This window comes from Oncorhynchus clarkii, chromosome 11, assembly GCF_045791955.1.
Source record: "Oncorhynchus clarkii lewisi isolate Uvic-CL-2024 chromosome 11, UVic_Ocla_1.0, whole genome shotgun sequence".
In the NCBI taxonomy this organism is placed as follows: Eukaryota; Metazoa; Chordata; class Actinopteri; order Salmoniformes; family Salmonidae; genus Oncorhynchus; species Oncorhynchus clarkii.
This window is the reverse complement of record NC_092157.1, coordinates 26,519,210-26,543,539: the sequence shown is the minus strand read 5'-3', so window position 1 is coordinate 26,543,539 and position 24,330 is coordinate 26,519,210. Positions and strand designations below refer to the sequence as shown.

General features: G+C 42.4%; 1 protein-coding gene and 1 non-coding gene across 2 annotated transcripts in view; one reads left to right on the top strand and one right to left on the bottom strand.

Moving 5' to 3' along the window:
- The window catches only part of LOC139420691 (homeobox protein Mohawk-like), a 31,962-nt gene extending 8,198 nt beyond the window's left edge, over nt 1-23,764 (top strand). Inside the window, 3 exon segments of the mRNA XM_071170914.1 lie at nt 665-1,006; nt 19,442-19,475; nt 21,127-23,764. Coding sequence (XP_071027015.1) covers nt 665-1,006; nt 19,442-19,475; nt 21,127-21,322 — 572 coding nt within the window. The 3' untranslated portion in view covers nt 21,323-23,764.
- On the bottom strand, nt 17,436-17,490 carry LOC139420748 (U7 small nuclear RNA). The gene has a single exon (XR_011635536.1). It is a non-coding gene; the product is annotated as a U7 small nuclear RNA (small nuclear RNA).
- Nucleotides 23,765-24,330: the final 566 nt, after the last annotated feature.

Sequence of the window (24,330 nt, the reverse complement as noted above, 5' to 3'; positions counted from 1 at the left end):
CGTGGTTGCCGTGGCAACGTCTCAACAGGAAGGGGTCAGACTGAGGGAGGTTAAAGGTCACCTGTAGCTCAGGTTTGTGTCTGACATGAAAGAGATGTCTCAGGCTTAAAAAAAGGAACCTGAGGATTTCAACATCCTTTTCAGATGTACGATGTACACCTCAAATATACACCTGAAACATCTACCTCGGGAAGCAGGGGAAGGAAAGCAAATATGTTCATGTGGTTCTGATATAAGCTATAATTATAATTTTGCCCAGATTGAATCCAAACTCAGACCTGCCCAAATCATTTTCAGTGGCCCTCTCTTGATTTCCCCCGTCCCGAGAGGGGATCTGTTTTTCAGCACCGTGTTATATTTTCTGTATTTTTTTCATCAGGTGGGGGCCAATATTTTAATTCAATCTCGGCTGCAAAGAGCTCCCTGGAAATTATTTATTTCTGCAAAGGATAACAGCAATGTGCTTTTGATAGAGAGGAAATGGGCTACCATCCGTCATGGTTTGGTAATGCCTTGGTCTTAAGCTGACGGCTGAGGTCTTCACTGTAGCTGGTTGAAGCCCTGCCAACTGGAGGGCGTACAGACAGAGGAACTAAATGTGTTTTTCATTTATTTCGCTCTTCGTTGTCTGGATTCTCCCTGGTGGCGCCCCCTGGTGTTGCAGACGGGGACAACCCTCAGCGGATGCAGACGAGCGGCGGCGAGTTCAGCAAGCCCATGTACCAGAGCGTCATCAAGAAAGAGGGTGCCACCTTGATGGGGACGGGGCTCCGAGCCGCTGACGCCGCCTCATTGGCCGAGGACTACGTGACTCCGCCTCCTAAGTACAAGAGCAGCTTGCTTCACCGGTACCTTAACGACTCGCTGAGACACGTGATGGTGGCCAACGGCGTCATGGACGCCAGGAAGAGGAACCACTCGGGATCCTTCAGCTCCAACGAGTATGACGACGATCTCCTCTCCCCGTCGTCCTCAGAAACCGAGGCAAACTTTGTTTATCGAGCTGGTAAGAATCCGACATTCCTTCTCACATTCTTTCCTTAATATTTAGCTGCTGCCTCTCTCTTTTTCTCTTTCTCTGTCCTCATCTGCACATTTTTGTTTTAATTCTCCTGCCCTCGGGCCCATTTGGCCCGTTCATTGTGAGGAAGACGTTCTTAGTCGCTGTGACGGTGTTCCATTGCTGTTCCACTCCCTGTTGTCTCATTTCAACAGCCTGGTTCTGGTTTTCCCCTTATAGAAAAAAAATATGATTTCATGTGACATTTTTTTGCACGTGTGAAACTATGTGTTTTTGGAACACTTCACGTGATGATATTTCACATCACCTTTCTCGTGGGTTACATTTTTCACTTGAGATTTCCCAGGTGATGCCCTGAAAACAAAAATGAGTCATTAGTATGCACACACAAACAGTGCTTTTAACATACAGATGTCCCCGGAACATCACACAGTCAGTGTTTTTAACATACATGATTACATTGTGAATGTTTATTTATAGAGTAAGTATTATTCAACATGTCCTCACCTGGGTTTTGAACTCACAACCTTTCGGTTCACGACACTCTGATCTTCCTGCTACGCCACCATGACTGATTTCACCTGCATTCCAATACTTTAGACTTAAGTAAAGTAAATCTCAACTTTGTTAAAAAATACACTCAAGGAAAACGATTATATTTATCCGTACTATTTTGCTAAGTGCAGAGACGTATTATAGGTAATGAATGTGTAGAGGAACTCTACAGACTTTGCGATGCAGCAGAAAGATCAGTGTTCCCCAAATCCAGAGGGTGTGAGTTCAAATCCCAGGTGGGCTCATATTGAATAGCTAATACTAAGTGATAATGTCATATGCAATCATGTTGTCATTGATTAAGAAAACCCATAAACTATTTGTGATATTTTTTACCTGTGAAATAGCTGTTTTCACATGTTGTGCTAAAACGTTCACATGTGGAAATCGAACTCTCCCATGTGGAATTGTATCTTCACAAGTGAACAGCGTTTGCATCCCCATGTTGTCACATTTACTTCACATGAGCTGATGTTTTCACACGTGCCCAAATGTGTAGTTTCACGGTATCACATGTTGACATGTTGCATCCCCACGTCACATGTGTTTTTTCATGTGTAGTTTCACGGTATCACATGTTGACATGTTGCATCCCCACGTCACATGTGTTTTTTCATGTGTAGTTTCACGGTATCACATGTTGACATGTTGCATCCCCACGTCACATGTGTTTTTTCATGTGTAGTTTCATGGTATCACATGTTGACATGTTGCATCCCCACGTCACATGTGTTTTTTCATGTGTAGTTTCATGGTATCACATGTTGACATGTTGCATCCCCACGTCACATGTGTTTTTTCATGTGTAGTTTCACGGTATCACATGTTGACATGTTGCATCCCCACGTCACATGTGTTTTTTCATGTGTAGTTTCACGGTATCACATGTTGACATGTTGCATCCCCACGTCACATGTGTTTTTTCATGTGTAGTTTCACGGTATCACATGTTGACATGTTGCATCCCCACGTCACATGTGTTTTTTCATATGTAGTTTCATGGTATCACATGTTGACATGTTGCATCCCCACGTCACATGTGTTTTTTCATGTGTAGTTTCACGGTATCACATGTTGACATGTTGCATCCCCACGTCACATGTGTAGTTTCATGTGTAGTTTCATGGTATCACGTTGCGCTCACATTTTGTTACAACTTCACATATGATCCCATGCAATCACAAGTGATCACATGCACTCCCTTGTTCTCACACTCTTCTGTCATTTCAGACGTGTGAAAGTTAATAAGGTACTTGTGGCTACTGAAATGCACCTCCTAGGTAGCTATGGGATATGATTTCCCTTTTATTCAAAGCTTTCTCTCTGTTCACCATGCACCTGCAAAAAAGATAGCTCTGATGTGGGAGTGCCTTTTAGTATGTTGGGTATGAGGTAACAGAATATTCACTTTTAAAAGTGAGATTTTCACAGGACGGTAACTTTAAGTCCATCTTGCAAATTGCTCCCTATTCCCTACTTAGTTTGGGACCTTACCTAAGTCTAATATACCGCTCTCTATGTGTTCCGTTCACACCAACAGAGATAGCCTGGCCTCGCCCTCTCTTAGGTTTGCCTCCTAATGTCAAGTACACTGTGGAATTCCCCCTAACTCCCCTTCTCCTCTAACTGGGTTTTAGGGTTTAACACTAGAGACACAACAAGACCATGTGTAACATGCTCACACTGACTACTGTTTGGCATGAGTGAGAGAGAACTGGGCAGACGTGTGTGTGTGTGTGTGTGTGTGTGTGTGTGTGTGTGTGTGTGTGCCAGCGTGTGTGATCGTGAGCAGGGGCTCAGTGCAAATAAAACAACAACCCAAGCTAAAGTAATACAAACCAGTGGCGAGGTAGATAAACGAACAAGTGTGCGTGGGAGTTTTCTTCTTGGCATATGCATTTTTCACAGGGCAGTCCCTTAACCCCTGCTTTTGGTGCCTGTGGGTTGGCCTTGGATATCAGAACGGCTGTTTGTGCTGCATGTTATGAAGGGTTCATGGTGTCATGGCGTTTCAGCCACAGCTTGCAGGTGCTGTTACCAATCAGACCTAATCTCACTGCATGGAGTTCTGACAGTTCTTCTTCAGTTCTAGAACAACTGGGCCTTTGTTCCAAAGAAGACTTAATAACTGATAATAATGTTTTCACTATTCTGTGTATACAGTTCAGTATTAAAAAGTGCCTGTAGGGAATTCGGATTGAGGTGGAGGAGTGGGGGGGGGGCTAAACGTGTTTTGCATTATCTCTGTGCGAAGGAACGGAGAGGAATTTGAAGTGATGTATAAGCCGGATAGGGGAGGCTGTCCAATGAAACAGTCCACCGATCGCGACTGTTACAATCTTCCGTCCCGATCAGATCCTTACAACTCCCTGACCCGAAACATCTCTGTCTTTCACTAAGTCACCTGCTGAGCACGTCAGTCACCAGCCAGACGCAGACCGAGATAGGCCGAGAGAGAGATAGGGACAGACAGACAGACCGACAGACAGAGTGGTTTAGCTTAGGCTTCATCACAGACACCCCAACCCACCCCTCCCTCCCACCCAACGATTTAATAAGACTAGTAAGAAGGAATCATTTACCTGGCCCGCATAATGTTTTAATAGAAAGTAACTATTTTATCTCCATGGTAAATATAATGTCTTGGCTCTGACGTCTTCCTCTTGGGTTTCTGGGCTGGCCAGCCAGGCATTATTGTGAACGGTTTCTCTTCTGTTACATGCGAGAAGAGTAGGGAACTTGAATCCTAACACATGGAAAGTTCCCGGAGGCGTGGTCTCAGGGGAATTTTCACGCGAACACCTGCTAGCCCCTCTTCATTAGTGAGTGAGAGAGAGAGTGAAATCGAAATAGCTGTTATTGTTTGGATTCAAAACAACTCCACAAGTTAAGCTCCAGTTTGCATCATTTCCTCTGGAGATTTTCTCCCCTGTCTGAATATTCCAGATTTTTTTTGTAGTGAAAAAATCCCTCAGCTTTTTGACAATTACAGAGTGTCTGAAATTTCAGGCCTGAGCTGAGCTTCCCGGGCCGTAGGTGTGTTTGTGCGTCAAACCTAGGCTGTAGGAGAAGGAGAGAATGAACTCTCTTGAGTTCTTGGCACTGGCACATTCCTTATAAGCCCCTACCTCAGCCTCACTTCTGATTCGCATAAGCCAAAGTGCCGTGCCCACCGATTGGGATCCCGTTGGATAAATGTCCATTAATGGGACAATTGGTGGATGTCTGGCATCAGCCCTGGGATTTATCTATGACTTCAGAGAGCAGTTGAACGTGGCAGGAGATGGTGAGTGTAGATTTACTCTGTCTGCATTCCAAATGACACCCTATTCCCTACACCCTGGCCTATTCCCTATGGGCTCTGTTCAAAAGTAGTGCACTCCATAGATAATAGGGTGCCATTTGGGACGCACATTGACTTTGTCCCGTACTTAGTGGAAAAACCAAGCCTTTTTTTTTTTTTTGCTTGATGATAAAAAATAAAAGATCTCTGTAAAACCCTGTTGGTAATATTATTGAAAACAAGGAGCAGTAGAATTCCAATGCACATGCCAAGGGTTTCATGCCAAATTACCCTTTAATGGCATATTAAATGGCATGAATCTAGCTGAATGTTTTTCTTATTGCTCACTACCAGATTTTGCCCTGTCCGATATGATATAGATCATTATACGGCAACTCATTCTCAACGTTTCTGTGAAAGGGGAGAGAGAGGTCTGGGGTAGAGCTTTTTCAGATGTTTGACAGTGGTACATTTTCTCAGGTTCTGTTCTGCTTCGGTCTAATGTACTGTACAACTAAGCACATATGATATATCACCAACATTTTACTTAATTTGTGCTTACTTACTTTTACTAGTTGGTCTCATTAAGATAATGGTGGTCTTTTTTTGTTGTTTACTAATAAACACTTGGTTTGTTCAGCCAAGTTTCCTAAAAATGAGCTTTTATAGGTTCTGTTTTAGATTAGATAAGTGGATCGATCAAGAAGAATAATATGATAAATTATTGTCTATTTCCCTAATTGTGTCATTTCAATTTCAAACTCTCTGTGTTTGGATTTTAATACCATGACAGCATTTTACTATTAAATAGTGATAAATATGTTTTATGTGTTTGCGATATTTCAGAGGGCCAAAACGTCTCAGTAATTTCGAGAAGAACACACTTTTTCCATTCGCCCATTTTCTCAGACAGATAGGTTGCTCAAGACGTTTCCAGGACACACAACACGTTAAGATTGAAGCTCACCTGTATTTTATAGCATTAAAGTGACTTGTTACAAATGCTAGCGGGCAACATTTAACGATTACGAAATATGTTAAATGAAAACAGTAGTGTTTGACAGGACCCCGGGGACTCATAGAGGTTTGTTGAATTAGGTCACAGCAATGCAAGACAGTTATTCAATCCAGGAGAATTGTACTGTAGTCTATGTGTGTACGCTGTTTAAAAATCTGTTAAAAACGCACTTATAAATCCCATCTCCCTAAATGGAAAGGGTTAGTAGTTTAGTAGCTTAGCTACCAGCCCGACTCAGGAGGTGCTTTAGACCGATGACAGAGAGAGAGTCCACCATCTGTAATGTTTACTGTTTCACACCGTTTGGGTTATATCAGGGGAGAAAAAGAAAAGGTCATCATTATCAGTGGAGCTGGTCAGCTTTTCATCTAGTCCATTGAGCTATAGTGCTGTATATGCAGTTTGAATCCTCCATTCCTCTCAGCGCGTTTATAAAATAAGCAAAGTACTGTAATGTTTTATACAACAGCAGTACAATTCCGTTGAACGGGTGGAAAGTCAGAAACATTTGATTTTTAGAAAAGAGAAGCGCCACGGAACGTTGCATTCCTGGAGTGATTGGACAATATGTCATTTAGATGAAGCTAGCGTTAGGCGGCCACAGCGAGCTGAGAATACAATACTTTACTGGGTCTGCAGGGTGACAATAAGCCTCTGTGTGACATTGATGGATGTGGATTCCACTTGCAGTAGATGAGACTCGTCTTAGGAATCCAGCTAGCGCAGGCAGGGACGGGAGGACTGGCCACGGATCCTTCTTTCCACCCTTTCGTAATAATAAAGGAGGGATGAGGAGGGAGGGAGGGAGGGAGGAGGACAGAGGCTGTTCCAAAAGAACATCCCAGCAGCCAAGACTCACTAAGGTCGTGTGTGTGTGTGTGTGTGTGTGTGTGTGTGTGTGTGTGTGTGTGTGTGTGTGTGTGTGTGTGTGTGTGTGTGCGGGCAAGCAAAATATCTTAACTTTTAGAATAAGTAGAAAAGGGGGATCCCTGGCACTGACCTTTCTCTCTTTATCTCTGTCCATCAGTCAGTGGTTTTCAGTTGAAAGGCTGGAATGAGTGAGTAAGTGCTGATGTGTCCGGTAGAATACAGCCTTTTCCACACAAAGACTAAACCATCTCTTCTAGAACATTCATAATGCGATGTTTAAGAAGTGAAGTAAATCAGGTTCTCTCCAAAAAGCAGGGCCTGCTGTAGTGTTGAGAAGAGAATCTACTGTAATGTAGGTGTTTGCATCATTGTATCTCTGTGGGCGTGGTGGGTAGTGCTGATGGTGACAGACAGAAGTGGAATCCTGGCTAGATGCTGATCTTTATCTTGGCTTGATGTTGTGGGTGTAAGAAGGGGTGTGTGTGTGGATAAGTACATGGAAAGAAATGGAGGGCTGGGTTCGGTTGGGCTGGTTTTATATTTATGAGATAAATGTTAGCCGCCACCAACTAGACAGAAAGTGGATGTGATGCTAACAGAACAGAAGAGAACAGAACGAGCCTGGTTCATTCAGACTGGAACAATCGGTTGCATGGAGAAGTAAAGTGTGAACGAACAACCATCACCCAGGCTCTGTTTATAGTGAAACTCATAACATAGACGTCAGGAGTGGAGATTCATGTGAGAGGCATTTCTCAACATGATCCTTTTTTAAGTCATCAGCGTCAAGGTTTGAGAAGCACCCAAATACACGCAGGCAGCAGAACCCAACAATCAGCAGATCACAAAATACAGCTGGGTTAACTGACTCACTCACCCCGAGTCCACACAAAACACAAATTGGTTCTATTTAAAAAAAAAAATTAAACAACCTCATGTCTAAAACAATTGTCCACAATAGTGTTCTCATGGGACGGCTGCGGAATCTTTTTAATGACAGAGTAGAAGGTGTGACCAGGAGTGGTCTGAACGGTCAAGGCTCTCTCATGGACATACCACACACACACACACAAACACTGTGTGTGAGGGCCTTGAGTTTCAACCCACTGTGAGGAAATTGCAACGTAATGATGCTGAGAGTGCACAGCAAACATATCATTTGTGTTCTAACTCCAGAATGGGCTATTTTAGTCCAAGAAAACACTTAAAAATCCCAAGCGAATTGTGTTTACACAAGAGTTTGTTGCACATTCTTTTTTTCTCCTGTGTTTTTTGTGTACTGCAAACAACTTCTATTTGTCTTAAAGGACCAGGATTATTGAGGAAGACTTGGAGCGGAAATAACTCCAGCTCTGTGGTTCAGAGCATCGTGTTGTTTTGCCTGTACCTGTTCAACCCAACACCAGATAATGATGATTTAATGATTTATTGACAAGGCATCTGTTGAATAGTTTAACCATGAGGCCCGTTCTGAGATTCACCTCAACCATTTATACGTCCCCAGCGACCCATACTCCTCTTGTGGTTGTTCGGTCAGTGTTTTGAAGTATGCACGTACTGATCCACAGATCTCAGACATGGCTCTGATAGAGCTCGTGCACAAATCTAACCTCAATCTCTAACAGCAGGAAGAGTGGAGCTCGCTGTCGTGATGACCGTTTCCGTGCCAACCATCTGCGGCAGGCAGACATGTATGAATCTCTGTCACGCTCATCCCTGCCCAGGTTCTGATCTTCCAAGGTTCTGATGATGGTTGACGTTTCTCTTTTAGTTCACATTGCCTGGCAGCACACACACACACACACCACACAAAAGGAGCACTTTAGTTAACAATGTATTTACTCTCTGATTGAAAGGCGCTTCTCTCTAACCCTCTCATTTGGCTGGCGATGTGACTCTGATTAGCTAGTGTTTAAGCCACTGGTAAACACTCAGACTCTCTGAGACACAGCCATGTTTAAACACACCAATCACTTAGTATTCATTCATCTCCAAAGACAAAGTGTGATTCCCATTTTGGGTATGTTTTTATCTCCCCCCCATCACTGAATGATGCATCGTGGTCTGAGAATGCCGCGGTCCATGTCATCTGCTTCGCAGACGTCGTGGAAAAAGGACAGACCAAGCTATAGGAAAAAGGACAGACCAAGCTATAGGAAAAAGGACAGACCAAGCTATAGGAAAAAGGACAGACCAAGCTATAGGAAAAAGGACAGACCAAGCTATAGGAAAAAGGACAGACCAAGCTATAGGAAAAAGGACAGACCAAGCTATAGGAAAAAGGACAGACGAAGCTATAGGAAAAAGGACAGACCAAGCTATAGGAAAAAGGACAGACCAAGCTATAGGAAAAAGGACAGACGAAGCTATAGGAAAAAGGACAGACCAAGCTATAGGAAAAAGGACAGACCAAGCTATAGGAAAAAGGACAGACCAAGCTATAGGAAAAAGGACAGACGAAGCTATAGGAAAAAGGACAGACGAAGCTATAGGAAAAAGGACAGACCAAGCTATAGGAAAAAGGACAGACCAATCCGTTTTAAAAGAGTTCTACAGGGAGCATATTTCTGATATTATAGTTGATGTATCTAGCTGGATCTGGGATTGTTAATGTCTATTACATCTAAACTCAGATAGCCTGGATGTTATTACTACTACTAGGTTATTAATAGGTGCCTGTTATTGCATGCACCTACTTACAGCAAGATCTGTGGTTCTTACCAGAAAGAGGACAATAATGTAACATTTACGAACTAGCAAGTATTGTTTACAGTGACTTCTGACCTGAATCCAGGCCTGTGCCCCAAATGGAACCATATTCCCTAGATAGTGCACTACTTTTGACCAAAGTCCTATGGGCTCTGGTCAAAAGTAGTTCATAACATAGAAAATAGGGTGCCATTTGGGACATATACCATTCCTCCCAGTACAATGGCTCCTCTGTGGCCATAAAGTGACGACTTACCAGAGGATTATTCAACTCAGCGACATGCTGCAGCCGTGATAGATTTATGGGCTGAAAATCTGAAACCTAGAGTGCATCCCACACAGCAGCTTATTCCCTATATAGTGCACTACACATTAAAAAACAAATGGTTCTCAATTGTGCCAAATAATGTTTATTTGGCTTGAAACCATAATGTAACCCTTTTTTGTGAAAAATTGAACCTTTTTTAGAAGGTTCTATAAAAAATCATCCTCATAAGGTTCTAAATGAACCTGTATGCTATAAAAAACCATTAAAAAAGGTTGTATTTAGCACCAAACAATGGTTCCTCTATGTTTACCACCCTTTTTGGTGCCATATTGAACTGTTTTTTATGGTTCTTTGTAGAACTAAACAGTTTTTGAAATTCTGATTTGAATAGCCATATTATATTGTAAAAATTCCATTGGTTTTATTATTGTGTTTATTAACAAGTTGAATCAGGTGTGCTAGCGCTGCAACAGCTATGGCTCCATGAGGCAAGAATTGAGAACTATTGACTTTTTCACAAAACATCATCACTGGCAATAGTCCTATAATAGCACAAAAAGAGCTGTGAGAAAACCACGCCTCAAAATATTATAATCAGCCGCCGCCTCTACATTCTGAACTGCAAAGAGCCATTAAAGGGCTTCGGGTCAGTGTGGTTCCACATAGAACCATCACCCTTCCCAAAGAACCCTTGAGGAACCCTAGTGTGTACTTTACTGTGTACTTTTGATCAGGGCCCACGGGGCTCTGGTCAAAAGTAGTGCACTATGTAGGGAATAGGGTGCTATTTGGGATGGAGCCCTTGAAAGGTGAAACGGTCTGGTCTGGTTTGAATGCTAATAGGAGTATAAAAGTTTATGCAAAATATAAAACAATAGGATGCCATATTTTGTTAATACCTCTTTTGACCTTACTCACTGGTTTTGTGAACTTCTTTAATCATTTACCATTTTTTAAAGATGTAATTGTATCTTTTATAAATACAACACAAAACATCCACATACATACAAAGGACAACATTGTAGAAACATCTACTACATCACACTTACCCAGACCCACAAGCAGTCACCCCCATCTCCAGCGCCTGCATGCCTTTCTGTCACATGGCCTGAAACGGCACCATTTTCTTTCTCTCCGTAGCCCACGCACTTTCAATATTTTCCATTGTGTTAATGAAACTCGATTTCCACGTTTTTAGTGTACGATTTTTCAAGATGAGTGATAAGAGAATCGTCCAACCCATCGGGTATCCCATTACACCCCCATATGCCATATCTTGAAATATGCAGACAGACGGATTAAAAGTACGTTTACATTGTAATACTTCTGACTGCCAACTTTCTAACTCCGTCCACAACTTCCGGACTTCATAGCATTCCCAGAAAGCATGGATTATTGAGTCATTGTTAGTTCTACACTTAAGACATGATTCTTCCGTTGAACTTCCTTTTTACGATGTTAAAGTTATGAATTTAAAGCCAAGGCGTTGTAAGCTAAGTAGGCAGTGACGGCTAATTTTCCATAATCTTTCTCTATGTCGGAGTGTAACTGTCTCAGTGTGCCCCTGGGCCTTGGCAGGCCAGCCCAGTGCCAGTAAGGGCCCATGGATCCCCAGCCTCGGAGTGGATCGTTGCCCCAGAGAGAGGTAGGGAGAGAAGGAAGGAAGGAAGGAAGGAGGGAGGGCCAGAGGAGTGCCAAGACATCCCTAACTTAATTCACAGACTCCCCTTGACATTATATAAAAAAGAAGAGACCATTTGAAACCACCAAGAAAAGACTAGGGAAAAGCCAAGCCCTCCACCGTGTCACTAGTGACAGTCTATACAGTATGTCTGTACAATTTGTCTGCGTGTTTGTCTGTCTTACTCCCTTTCCTCTCCGTGTTTGTTGTTTGAGAAGAAAGGTAGGGTCCATATAGTTTTTTAAAAATGTATGGGTAGAGGAAGATGTATTTTTCCAGCTCGGCTGCAACAATCATGACTGGACAAAGTATTTGGTAAATTGTTATCTGTGCAATAACTCCTATTGTCTGCACATTCACCTTATTGTAAATGATCCATAATGTTTCCTATCCAGTAAGTTGTGCTGAAAGATTGGTTGTGGTCGGAACAGTTTCTTCTCTCTTCGAGATGGGAACAGTCAGAGTTACTCATCTCTATGCATGCTTCCCAAATAGCACCCTATTCCATATGTAGTGCACTCCTTTTGCTTTGGTCGAAAGTAGTGCACTATGTAGAGAAAAGGGTGCCATTTGGGACAGAAGCTAATACTGTAACTCCTGAGTCATAGCTCACTGATTGGCCTTCTCCAGTCACCAGGGTCACATAATTGGGTGATCATTGGGCTGTCCAGCTCTCTATTGGTCAGTTGACCTCTTGGCATCAGTGGGGTGTCTGTGATTGTGTCCGTCCCATCTGAGATGTGTTTCTCGCTTCTCTTTCGTCTGGCTGTCGGGAGCCGAAGGGGGAATAGGCTGAGCTCATTGACAGCGTGAGCGTCCTTTTTTCTTTTTTTTCTCCTAATCTAGCGCAGCCTTTGGTTTGTGCACCAGGGGCCAGTGTGGTGTGTTTATTGTTGTGTGTTGCTAACAACAGCAGCAGCTGGTTGTGATAAAACATACCCATCCTCTCTAAGCAGGTGTACTCTATTCCCTCTCTCATTTGTCAGTTCGTTGTTGCTTGTTTTTGCTTGTTTTGTTTCACGTTTTTTCACTGTGTTCAACCTCCTCTATTGCCCACCATGATGTTAAGTAAGCAAGTGTTTTTGGACTTGAAACCATCACTTCAGTATAACAGAAAGGTAGCAGCAAAGTAGACTGCATGACTTTCGGTTCCTTAGCAAAGCAGGAGAAAAAAGCCCCAAAAGAAAATACAAAATAAATAAAGGTTCCACTATGATTTATTGACAATTTATAGTTTCTTTGGCACCGTTTTTGTTTTAAAAAATCAGAGTTTTAGATGTTTTAGGCAAAGGCGGTTGGAAGTGTGCCTGCTCTGGATGTACTCTACTCTATTGTACTCTGGCCGGGTCGGGGTCTCAGGGGGGATTCTGGGTAGACGACGCGTGCGACCACACCCTCCGCTCTGCTCCGAGGCTGCAGGAGGCCTCACACAAACATGTTTTTTTTTATGGGACATTAGGGGGATTGAACAGCATCTGGACACTGGCTGCCCTGCTCTGAAACATACTGAACTGGAACCCACAGCCGCTTCAGAGCCTTGCTGCTCAGAGAGAGCTCTGCAGACCAGACCCGGGTTCAAATACTACTTAAAATCATAAAGAACATGTACTGCATCTGCTTGATTTGAGTGTGCCTGTTGCAATGGAAACAACACAAAAGACAGATTAAAGAAACTATAAGACAAAGATATATTTTTATTTTATTTATCACTATGACACCCTAGTATTGTTTTTGTTGTCTTTTTGTTGTCTGCTGTATGGCTTGTCGTCATTGGCAACCTATCAATAGGCCTTCCCTGACTGTCTGACACGATAGCAAATATTGAGAGGGTTTTTCAATTCAGTAACATAACAACCTCCAACACATGAATACAATGTAATTGGGATGTAATTGCATAGCTGTTATAATACCAAATGAATGAACGGAGCATATTTGAATCAGTCTCAATCCTGTCTCTAGCACTGGTATTAATCCGAGAGAATAGATTGAGATACATGGAATATGGTGGAGTCGACAGCACTAGCTAGCTAAGTACATTAGCTTAAGCAATTGACACCTGCGCAATAGAGCAAACCAAGTGCCTGCTCGCCCACTATCAAAATAGGGGAAGCAAGCTTATGTTATTGTGCCTCCACTGTTTCTAATCAGGAAATTATCGAAATCCATTGGGAAATTTTCACTAAGTAGTAATGTAGACTAGACCACTGCAAATTCTTGTCATGTATTACACCAGTCCATCAAAGTAAGAGAATGAGGCCTAATATTTGTCAGATAGAGTCAGATAAAGTCAATCTGGTCAGAAGTCAGAGAGCTAGAAAGGGAGAGGAAGGAGAAGAGGGGGAAAAAAACACTGTTATAATTTCAAGGCTTTTAAACGGCCTGTGACGCCGTGGAAGAAATGCTAGTTCTTGACATATAACAGATCTAGTTTTTCCTTGTGAAATCAAAGGGAGAAACATAATTGCATTTGTTTTGGCTGGACTGCTTGAGAAGGGTCAATCTGAAGCACCTTAAATCTAGCGTGTTACTGCAAGTCACTTCAGTCAGAGGAAAGACAGAGAGAGAAGGAAAGAGAGAGAGAAAGAAAGAACACCGTTGAGACTGTTAAAGAGAGACGGAATGAGTGAGAGGGAGCGTGAGAGAGAGGAGGAGAGACTCGAGATGAAGCGAGAGATAAGAACCAAAAGAGAGAAAGGATAAGAAGGAGAGAGAGATTTGGCCTGACAAGTGTTTGAGGATTTTTCTGGAATGTGCTAAAGAGTTGAAACCTGAAATCCAAGCGGTGGTTTGTTCTATTTCTAATCTTTCTCTATTTCTCGATTTTTATCTCCCTCTCTATCTCTATCTGACATGCGCCGAATGCAACAGGTACCGTGAAATGCTTACTTACAAGCCCTTAACCAACAATGCAGTTTTAAGAAAAATAAGAGTTAATAAAAAGTTTTTAAAAGTTACACAATAAAATAACAATAACGAGGCTATATACAGGGGGTACCGGTGCTTAGTCAATGTGCGGGGGTACAGGTTAGACAAGGTAATTGAGGTAATATGTACATGTAGATAGGGGTAAAGTGACTATGCAGAGATAATAAACAGCGAGTAGCAGCGTAAAAAAGAAAGAGGTGGGTTCAATGTAAATTGTCCGGGTGGCCATTTAATGAATTGTTCAGCAGTCTTATGGCTTGGGGGTAGGAGCCTTTTGAACATAGACTTGGCACTCCGGTACCGCTTTCCGTGCGGTAGCAGAGAGAACAGTCTATGACTTGGGTGTCTGGAGTATTTGGCCATTTTTAGGGCCTTCCTCTGACACCGTCTGGTATAGAGGTCCTGGATGTCTGTAAGCTTTGGCCTCAGTGATGTACTGGGCCGTACTCACTACCCTATGTAGCGCCTTGCGGTCTGATGCAGAGCAGTTGCCATACCAGGGGGTGATACAACCAGTTAGGATGCTCTCGATGGTTCAGGTGTAGAACTCTTTGAGGATCTGAGGACCCATGCCAAATCTTTTCAGTCTCCTGGGGAAGTCGTGGGTGAACAGAGAGTACAGGAGGGCACTAAGCACGCAACCCTGAGGGGGCCCCGTGTTGATGATCAGAGTGGCAGATGTGTTGTTGCCTATCCTTACCACCTGGGGGCGACCCGACAGGAAGTCCAGGATCCAGTTGCAGAGGAAGGTGTTTAGTCACAGGGTCCTTAGCTTAGTGATGAGCTTTGAGAGCGCTATGGGGTTGAACGCTGAGCTGTAGTCAATGAACAGCATTCTCACATAGGTGTTCCTTTTGTCCAGGTGGGAAAGGGCAGTGTGGAGTGCAATAGAGCTGGCGTCATCTGGGGATCCGTTGAGGCGGTATGTGAATTGGAGTGGGTCTAAGGTTTCTAAGATGTTGGTGTGAGCCATTACCAGCCTTTCAAAGCACTTCATGACTACGAACGTGAGTGCTATGGGTCTGGAGTCAATTAGGCAGGTTACCTTGGTGTTCTTGGACACAGGGACTATGGTGATCTGCTTGAAACATGTAGGTATTACAGACTCCGTCAGGGACAGTTTGAAATTGTCAGTGAAGACACTTGCCAGTTGGTCAGCGCATGCTCTGAGTACATATCCTGGTAATCCGTCTGGCCCTGCGGCCTTGTGAATGTTACTCACATTGGTTACGGAGAGCGTGATCACACAGTCGTCTGGAACAGCTAGTGTTCTCATGCATGCTTTAGTGTTGCTTGCCTCGAAGAGCGCATAGAAGTCATTTAGCTCATCTGGTAGGCTCCTGTCAATGAGCAGGTCTCGGCTGGGCTTCCCTTTGTAGTCCGTAATAGTTTGCAAGCCCTGCCACATCTGACGAGCATCAGAGCCGGTGTAGGAGGAGGATTCAATCTTAGTCCTGTATTGAAGCTTTGCTTGTTTGATGGTTTGTCAGAGGGCATAGCAGGATTTCTTATAAGCATCCGGATTAGAGTCCCACTCCTTGAAAGCAGCAACTCTACCCTTTAGCTCAGTGCGGATGTTTCCTGTAATCCATGGCTTCTGGTTGGGGTATGTACGTACGGTCACTGTGGGGACGACATCATCGATGTTGATGATGAATCTGGTGACTGATGTGGAATACTCCTCAATGCCACTGGATGAATCCCGGAACATATTCCAGTCTGTGCTAGCAAAATAGTCCTGTAGCTTAGCATCGCGTCATCTGACCACTTCCGTATTGAGCGAGTCACTGGTACTTCCTGTTTTAGTTTTCGCTTGTAAGCAGGAATCAGGAGGATAGAATTATGGTCAGATTTGCCAAATGGAGGGCGAGGGAGAGCTTTGTAAGCGTCTCTCTGTGTGTTGAGAAGAGGTGGCCTAGAGTTTTTTTTACCTCTGGTTGCACATGTGACATGCTGGTAGACATTAGGTCAAACGGATTAAAGTTTTCCTGCATTAGCCACGATTCGGTAAAACTTAAGTTATTACAGTTTTTAGTGTTCCATTGGTAGGATAGTCTCGAACGGAGATCATCCAGTTTATTCTCCAGTGATTGCACATTGGCGAATAGGACAGATGGTAGAGGCGGGTTACCCACTCGCCGAAGGCATTCTCACAAGGCACCCGGACCTGTGGATTTGGGCCTGGTCCGGTATCAGCAGTAAATCCTTTGCGTCCGACACGTTAATGAAAACATCTTCGTCCAGTACGAGGTGAGTAGTCACTGTTCTGGTATCCAGAAGTTATTTTCGGTCATGAGAGACGGTGGCAGAAACATTGCGTACAAAATAAGTTACAAACAACATCAAAAAACACACAAACTAGCAACAATTGGTTAGGAGCCATCCCCTCCGACGTCGTTCTCAGGTGTCCAGCCAAAACTGCAAAAAAAAAAAAAAGTATATACTGTATATAAAATTGACCCCCCCCCCCAAAAAAAATGTATTAACATCGCTAGCAACAACATCATTTAAAAAAAAAAAGAGATACCTTCAGTAGAAAAGAGGAGAATATCTTCTTTCTAATAATGTCAACTTTATTTCTCAACGCCTAACATTGAGTAAATTACAGTCACTGGAGTCAATTACACTCACTGTAGTATCTGAGAGGCTTTGAAAACCCGTGAATAGGCTACTCATGTGGCAAGTGCCGCTGGCTGCTGGTAGGTTTTATTGACTTGGACAAACATTTTTGCCAACACATGGCTAACCTTTGTTTAACCTGCTAAACAGCTGCTCTTAGTGAAAATGTGTTTAGAGTTACCTTTCTAGCTAATAGGCTACGTTAGAGTTTACACTTCCACTTCCAACTCTAATGTGGGGAGGTCAAAATAATGAAAAATTATCTACCAAATCTATGCATTTAAAAAATATTGATTACTTCTCCTTGCCATTATCATTCACTTGATGGTACAAAAATATGTGAAAATGTCACTTTGTATGATGGGTGGTATGTATGAGGAGGGGGTTCCTTCGGCAAGAAAACTGTAGCATTTACTGTAGTGGTTTTGTGAACATTATGGAAGTATTTACTGTAGTTTTTCTGTTTTATTATCTTTGACATGAAGTGGGGGCTTTCTCCTTGAGGAAACCTACCTGACAAATACCGAAAGAGCAAATGTTCCACAACTTTTAGGAAGGTAGATAGGCCTGGGGTCTGAACTAGCACAATATAGTCTATACTTGGTATGTAGGTTTCTCACTTATGGGTGGCACAAATTGAACATGCGGGAGGGGAATGGGCAGGGTATATGAAAATGAAATTCTGTAGTATTACTACAGTTAAAGAATGTTGTTTTGTGGACTGTAGTGTTTTTGTGGACATTACTGTAGTGTTTACTACAGTTTCTTTTTAATGTGTGTGTGGGGGGGATACTGTGGCCCTGCAGGATTCTGTATTCCTTGTCTAGACTCCAGATTAAGGTTTTTGGAAAACGGCTGCGGATTAAGGTTTTTGGAAAACGGCTGCGGCGCGCACCGTGTGTCCTTTCTCCGGTTTCGGCCAATGAGGTTCTGAGCCCCTTGCAGGAAGAAGCAAGGACATGGTTTTCCAGCTCTACAGCTGTGTAGGAGAATTGACTTTCTCTAAGTAACCTAATAACTCTGTCCCCACCCGACCCTCCTTCCCTCGCCACCTATAAGAAGCGTGGGTACAAATTCCAGCGCCAAATGTGTGGCTGAATTTTCATTTGCGTAAAAAAAAAATGGTCAAAACACCCAGTCGGCGATGATTTGCAGTGGTGGCGGTACAAGTGGCTGCTCGTTAAAGGGACTGGTACATGTTACGAACATTTTCTTTACGGGAAATGTGGTGCGAGGCAAGCGTCTGTCTCTCCTCCCTGCCTCTGTGTCTATAGGGCAATCATCCTGAATGAAAGCAGCTGGCGTCAGAGAGAGACACAGAGATAGAGAGAGAGAATATTACATTTTAAATGTCTGTAATCTTTTGGACCTTTTGTGAGTGTAATATTTACTGCACATTTTTTGATTGTTTGTTTCACTTTTGTTTATTATCTATTTCACTTGCTTTGGCAGTGTAAACATTTGTTTCCCGTGCCAATAAAGCCCTTAAATTGAAAATGAGAGAAAGAGAGCCTTACCTCACCTCCAATCAGTCGCCTGGTTTTGCCTAATGCTCAGCTCAATTATTATTATTTTTTACCTTTAATTAACTAGGCAAGTCAGTTAAGAACAAATTCTTATTTTACAATGACAGACAGACACTCACAGGTTGCCTCTTAGTTTTGTCTCCTTGCACGCTCCCTCCTTAAAGCAGCTCATTGGCTCTGGCTGTATGTTTTTCGAAGGGTGTGCCTGGAGGCTTTATGAGCAGGAAATCCAGATCTCTTTTAATGGAGGGTGCCAAGCCAGTCATCATCATCACTGGGTAGAGTTCACCGCTAGGCAGAGGCTGCTGTAGCCCTGAGCCCAAACCTGCCCCCCTCACACACACACACACACACACACCACCATAACTGCCCTTCTACCTAAGGGTCTGGCTGGTGAGAACACAGAACATTAGATGGACCTGGTTTTAAACAGACTGGTTGAACTGATAGCTTTCATTGTTTGCTGACTTCGCTGTTTTATTCCTGACCAATGCTTTTTCTATGAGATATAAACAGCTCCTGTGTCTGAATGTGGGAAGTTAAGTCTCTTTCTTAATTACTTAGCTTTTTCTCTATTCCCCCTTTCTCCCTGTCTCGTTTTTATTCCTATTTTCTAATTTCTATCATATTTTCTCAGTCCAGTTTGTTTCCAAATGAAATACAAGTAAATGCAGTTTGATATGAAACAAATATTGAAGAAAGTGCAGTTGTGTTATTCATGTCAAAATTTGAGTGTTAACGGTGCCTTTTTAGTTAAGATTTGTCCATTATTACATGGCTACTATTTGTTTAGCATCTGAATCAGAAGTGGAAACAGAGAAACACATGTTACTGCAGCACAGATTTGACCCCACACACACACCCCCATGCACTCCTCACCAGCCCTCAAACTAGGTCCTTAATTAATCCTCATTGACCCCAAGGTGTACCTCGTTAAATTAACCTCTTTTTCTGTTGTGCTTTCAGAAACCATGGACCATGGATCAAGTAAATGTGACAAGTGAGTGTATTTTACAGATTCCTTCTGTATGTTTTCATGCTCCTTCGGACATCGATTTTTCTCTTTTTCTCTTTCTATGATTATTAACTACTTGTAGAGCTCCCTCTCCTCCTTCAACTCTGCGTTTGTTCTCTCTCTCTTCTCTCTGTTCGTTCATCTCTCTCTCTTCTCTGTGTTTGTTCATCTCTCTCTCTCTCTCTCTGTTCATTCATCTCTCTTTTCTCTCTGTTCGTTCATCTCCCTATGTTCGTTCATCTCTCTCTCTTCTCTCTGTTCGTTCATCTCTCTCTCTTCTCTCTCTTTTCTCTGTGTTCGTTCATCTCTCTCTTCTCTCTGTTCGTTCATCTCTCTCTTCTCTGTTCGTTCATCTCCCTCTCTTCTCTTTTCTCTGTGTTCGTTCATCTCTTCTCTCTCTCTCTTTTCTCTGTGTTCATTCATCTCTCTCTTCTCTCTGTTCGTTCATCTCTCTCTCTTCTCGCTTCTCTGTGTTCGTTCATCTCTCTCTTCTCTCTGTTCGTTCATCTCTCTCTTCTCTGTTCGTTCATCTCCCTCTCTTCTCTCTTCTCTGTGTTCGTTCATCTCTTCTCTCTCTCTCTTTTCTCTGTGTTCGTTCATCTCTCTCTTCTCTCTGTTCGTTCATCTCTCTCTCTTCTCGCTTCTCTGTGTTCGTTCATCTCTCTCTTCTCTCTGTTCGTTCATCTCTCTCTTCTCTGTTCGTTCATCTCCCTCTCTTCTCTCTTCTCTGTGTTCGTTCATCTCTTCTGTCTCTCTCTTTTCTCTGTGTTCGTTCATCTCTCTCTTCTCTCTGTTCATTCATCTCTCTCTCTTCTCTGTGTTCGTTCATCTCTCTTCTCTCTTTCTCGCTCTCTTTTCTCTGTGTTCGTTCATCTCTCTCTTCTCTCTGTTCGTTCATCTCTCTCTCTCTTCTCTCTTCTCTGTGTTCGTTCATCTCCTCTCTCTCTCTTTTCTCTGTGTTCATTCATCTCTCTCTTCTCTCTGTTCGTTCATCTCTCTCTCTTCTCGCTTCTCTGTGTTCGTTCATCTCTTCTCTCTCTCATCTGTGTTCGTTCATCTCTCTCTTCTCTGTGTTCATTCATCTCTTCTCTCTCTTCTCTCTTCTGTGTTCGTTCATCTCTTCTCTCTCTCTCTCTTCTGTGTTCGTTCATCTCTTCTCTCTTTCTCTCTTCTCTCTGTTCGTTCATTCATCTCCCTCTCTTCTCTTCTCTGTGTTCATTCATCTCTCTTCTCTCTTTTCTGTGTTCGTTCATCTCTCTCTTTCTTCTGTGTTCGTTCATCTCTCTCTTCTCTCTCTCTCTTCTGTGTTCATTCATCTCTCCTCTCTCTTCTCTCTTCTCTGTGTTTGTTCATCTCTTCTCTCTCTCTCTCTCTTCTGTGTTCGTTCATCTCTTCTCTCTCTCTCTCTTCTCTCTGTTCGTTCATTCATCTCTCTCTCTCCTCTTTTCTGTGTCCGTTCATCTCTTCTCTGTTTTCTTTGTGTTCATTCATCTCTCTCTTCTCTGTGTTCATTCATCTCTCTCTTCTCTCTCTCTCTGCTCCGTGTTCGTTCATCTCTCTCTTCTCTCTCTCTTCTCTGTGTTCGTTCATCTCTCTCTAACTCTGCGTTCGTTGTCTCTCTGTGTGTTATGTTCAGTGGGGGTGTTCAGAAGGAGAAGGTGCGGGGCAAAGACGAGACGTACTGGAAGGAGATCAACGCAGCCATGGCCTTGACTAACCTGGCGCAGGGAAAGGACAGCGGTGGATCAGGGACGACCAGCTGCATCATCCAGAAGTCCTCTCATATATCAGAAGTAAAGACTGTCAAAGTGCCTCTGGTGCAGAAGTACTAGCGCTTATCACGGAGTCATGTGTCTCCAACTCATCTTCCCTTCTGCTCTCTATGCAACACCAACCTTCCCTCTGAAAATTCACTCGGAAGAGACAGTCAAAAACAAGAAACAAGTACTCTCTTTTTTCTGTCTGTAAAAATGCAGCAGAACTGAAGACATCCTATTTCGTGTGTGGGTTGTGTTTTGACCTGCATCACATGCATTAGACAGGTGTTGACATGATCATCGTTAGCTGCATTGTTCAGTTCTGAACGAGACACTTTTGTTATGTTAACTTATTTGATGTATCTGAATTTCTTTTTTTTTTTACTCCGAAATTTGTATTGTACTTTTGCCAAAGTGCCTTTTTAGAAGCAAAGCATCACACCCTTTGTGGTTAATAATGTACAGAGTGCCTCTGGGAACATAAAGGACTATCTGAAGAGGCAAAATAATATGGTCTTATAAGCTTCTTCTGAAGGACTCCCTCCCTCCATGATATGTGCCTTACAACGTGAATGAATTTATCTGACCTTAAATAATATCTGTACTGTTCTAATTTATCAAGACACACACAAACACACACACACACAAAGCAGTGGGTGACTAAATTAAATGAAACTAAACAGACAATAACTGTGAATATATAGATAAAGTTCACTCCAGCCAAACACACTAACACCTAGCACTTGAGGGTTAGAATGGATAGGATACCAGCAGATCTATTGTGCTGTCGTTAGTCACAAGCACCATCATGTTTTCCACAGCTCGGCCTTGGGAGTTTTATTTCTGAGAGGGGATGGATCCTTATCAAGGTTTTTAAACTGGAAAGCGCAAGCAAATGTTGACCTAGCACTAGCATACAGGCATGCTCACGTGCACACACACGCAGGCTGACACACACGCAGGCACACACGCAGGCACACACACACACACACACACACACACACACACACACACACACACACACACACACACACACACACGGTCGGGAGGTTTAGTCGGCACAGTGCTATATCTGTTTAATCAAAGAGGGCTGTGAACTAAAGGGATGTTTTTCTGTCTGTTATCAGTGTAGTATTATATGAAGTACCGTGTTGCTCCCTTACATGTTTTCGTTTAGAACAAGGTACGTCAACAGTGTAAAAAAAAGACTAGGAGGTCAATTTAATCCAACCCAGATTGCAGTATTTATGCAGTGGTTATTTTTCCAATGGTCAAATTAATTCACAGACTGGTCTTGGGTTATGTCTAAAAACCAGGGCGACCCCCCCCCCCCCTCCCCCCCGGGACGGATATTGTACATAAAGACACTGAGTAAACATTGCTAAGGCGGGTTTGATTGAATCCCGACCTAGCTCACCATGCCGTTTAATCCTACACTCACTCCTGCTTAGCTGTTCTAAATCACACTCAATGTGCTGTTTACAAGAAGCCAGAGAGAGAGAGAGAGAGACTTGCTCAAAAAATGACAAATAAATAGCCTTTTCAGTATTATCTCTTTGTCAGCCAGCAAAGCAATTGTTCAAGTATTTGTTATTGTGAGTTTGTTTATCGCAGTGGTTGTTCTGCTGTATCAAAGTTTTACTTCACCATAAAGCGTTGTGTTCCTTTTTGTGACCGAATGGAAAGAATCCTCCTTAAATACTTCTAAAGTATGTTATTTACATTGTAGCAACCCAATGCCAAGTACACAACTGAGAGAAATCAAGTTGGACTGTTATAGTAACTAGTCAGCCATTTTCTGCCGACTCACTAATTGTTTGTATATCTTCAAGGTACTGTTTATGTGTCAAAATCTACACTTTAAAAAAATTTTTTTATCTGTGCTGTTTGGGCCCATTGTTTGACAACCTAGACTGTGCTTGTGGTCAAGGGGTGATTGAGAAGAGCTGAACAAAGCTACTTGTAGCCATGACTCTTATTCTTGAATGTGCAAACCGTTAAAAGCTGCACTTTAAACTCTCTGTTCTCCAGTAGGAAGAAAGAGAAGAAAAGTCGTCATTGAGAAGTTATGGGATTGATTTGAAGGGGGTAACAATGTGTTGAGGCGTCAGAGGCACAGAACAGCCATTGTTTTACCTGTACACCCTGTAGGGACACAGAATCAGTCGGCAAACTAAATGTACCCCGAGGCTTCGGTCCTGTACTGTACATTTGTTTCTGTGCAGAAACTCATGCTTTCAAACAGATGCTGACAAACGGAAAGCAATTCACTTTTGTCATATTTTAGAAAAATCTATAAATTATTAAGGATTGTAAAAAAATAAGTTGGTGAGAATAGTCTGTTTTTTTTTATTGTTAAGTTATGAGTTAAAACATTTTGATAGAGACTGGATTGTTATCCAATGACCAAATGCATAATATCTCATTGTATTGTCTGATTTTGCTTTTATGTAACCATGTATTTTGTTAATCTATGGTTACTTCCACAAAACAATGAATAAACCTTTGAAGAAATTGTATGATATTGATATTTTGCTCAATTTGGGACTCTATAAAATATACAGTATATATTCATGGGAATTATATAAACTTTTATGAATAATTTTTGAACCATTGAGTTATTTTTCTATCAACTTTAACACATGAGAAAAAAACTCATTTCGCTTTTACTCTGATCAAAAATATGAAACTCTTGCATCACTATACCAAAACTTTACATTAAAATGTATATATTTTTAAACAGCACTTGAAAATAAATCTGAATTCACCACAGTTTGGTTTTGCAACATTAACTCCTCACTGTTATCTGCTAAAAACACATTTAAACCTGCACTTTTGGCATTCTGGGTTAAAGAGGTCCTTCCCAGCCATGTGTTTGTTTCACTGGATAATTCCCGCAACACAAAGCCTCGCAAAAATATAATGTAGCAATTCATCTCTGATTGGGCCTCTGTTAAAACAGAGTGTTGACGTCTTTCGCTTTCTTCTCAGAATTATTCTGAACAGGCCACCCCATTAATTACGCTAAATGAAATTGTCTTTGGTTTCTGTTTAGTACATACTGAAACCCAAAAGACATACAA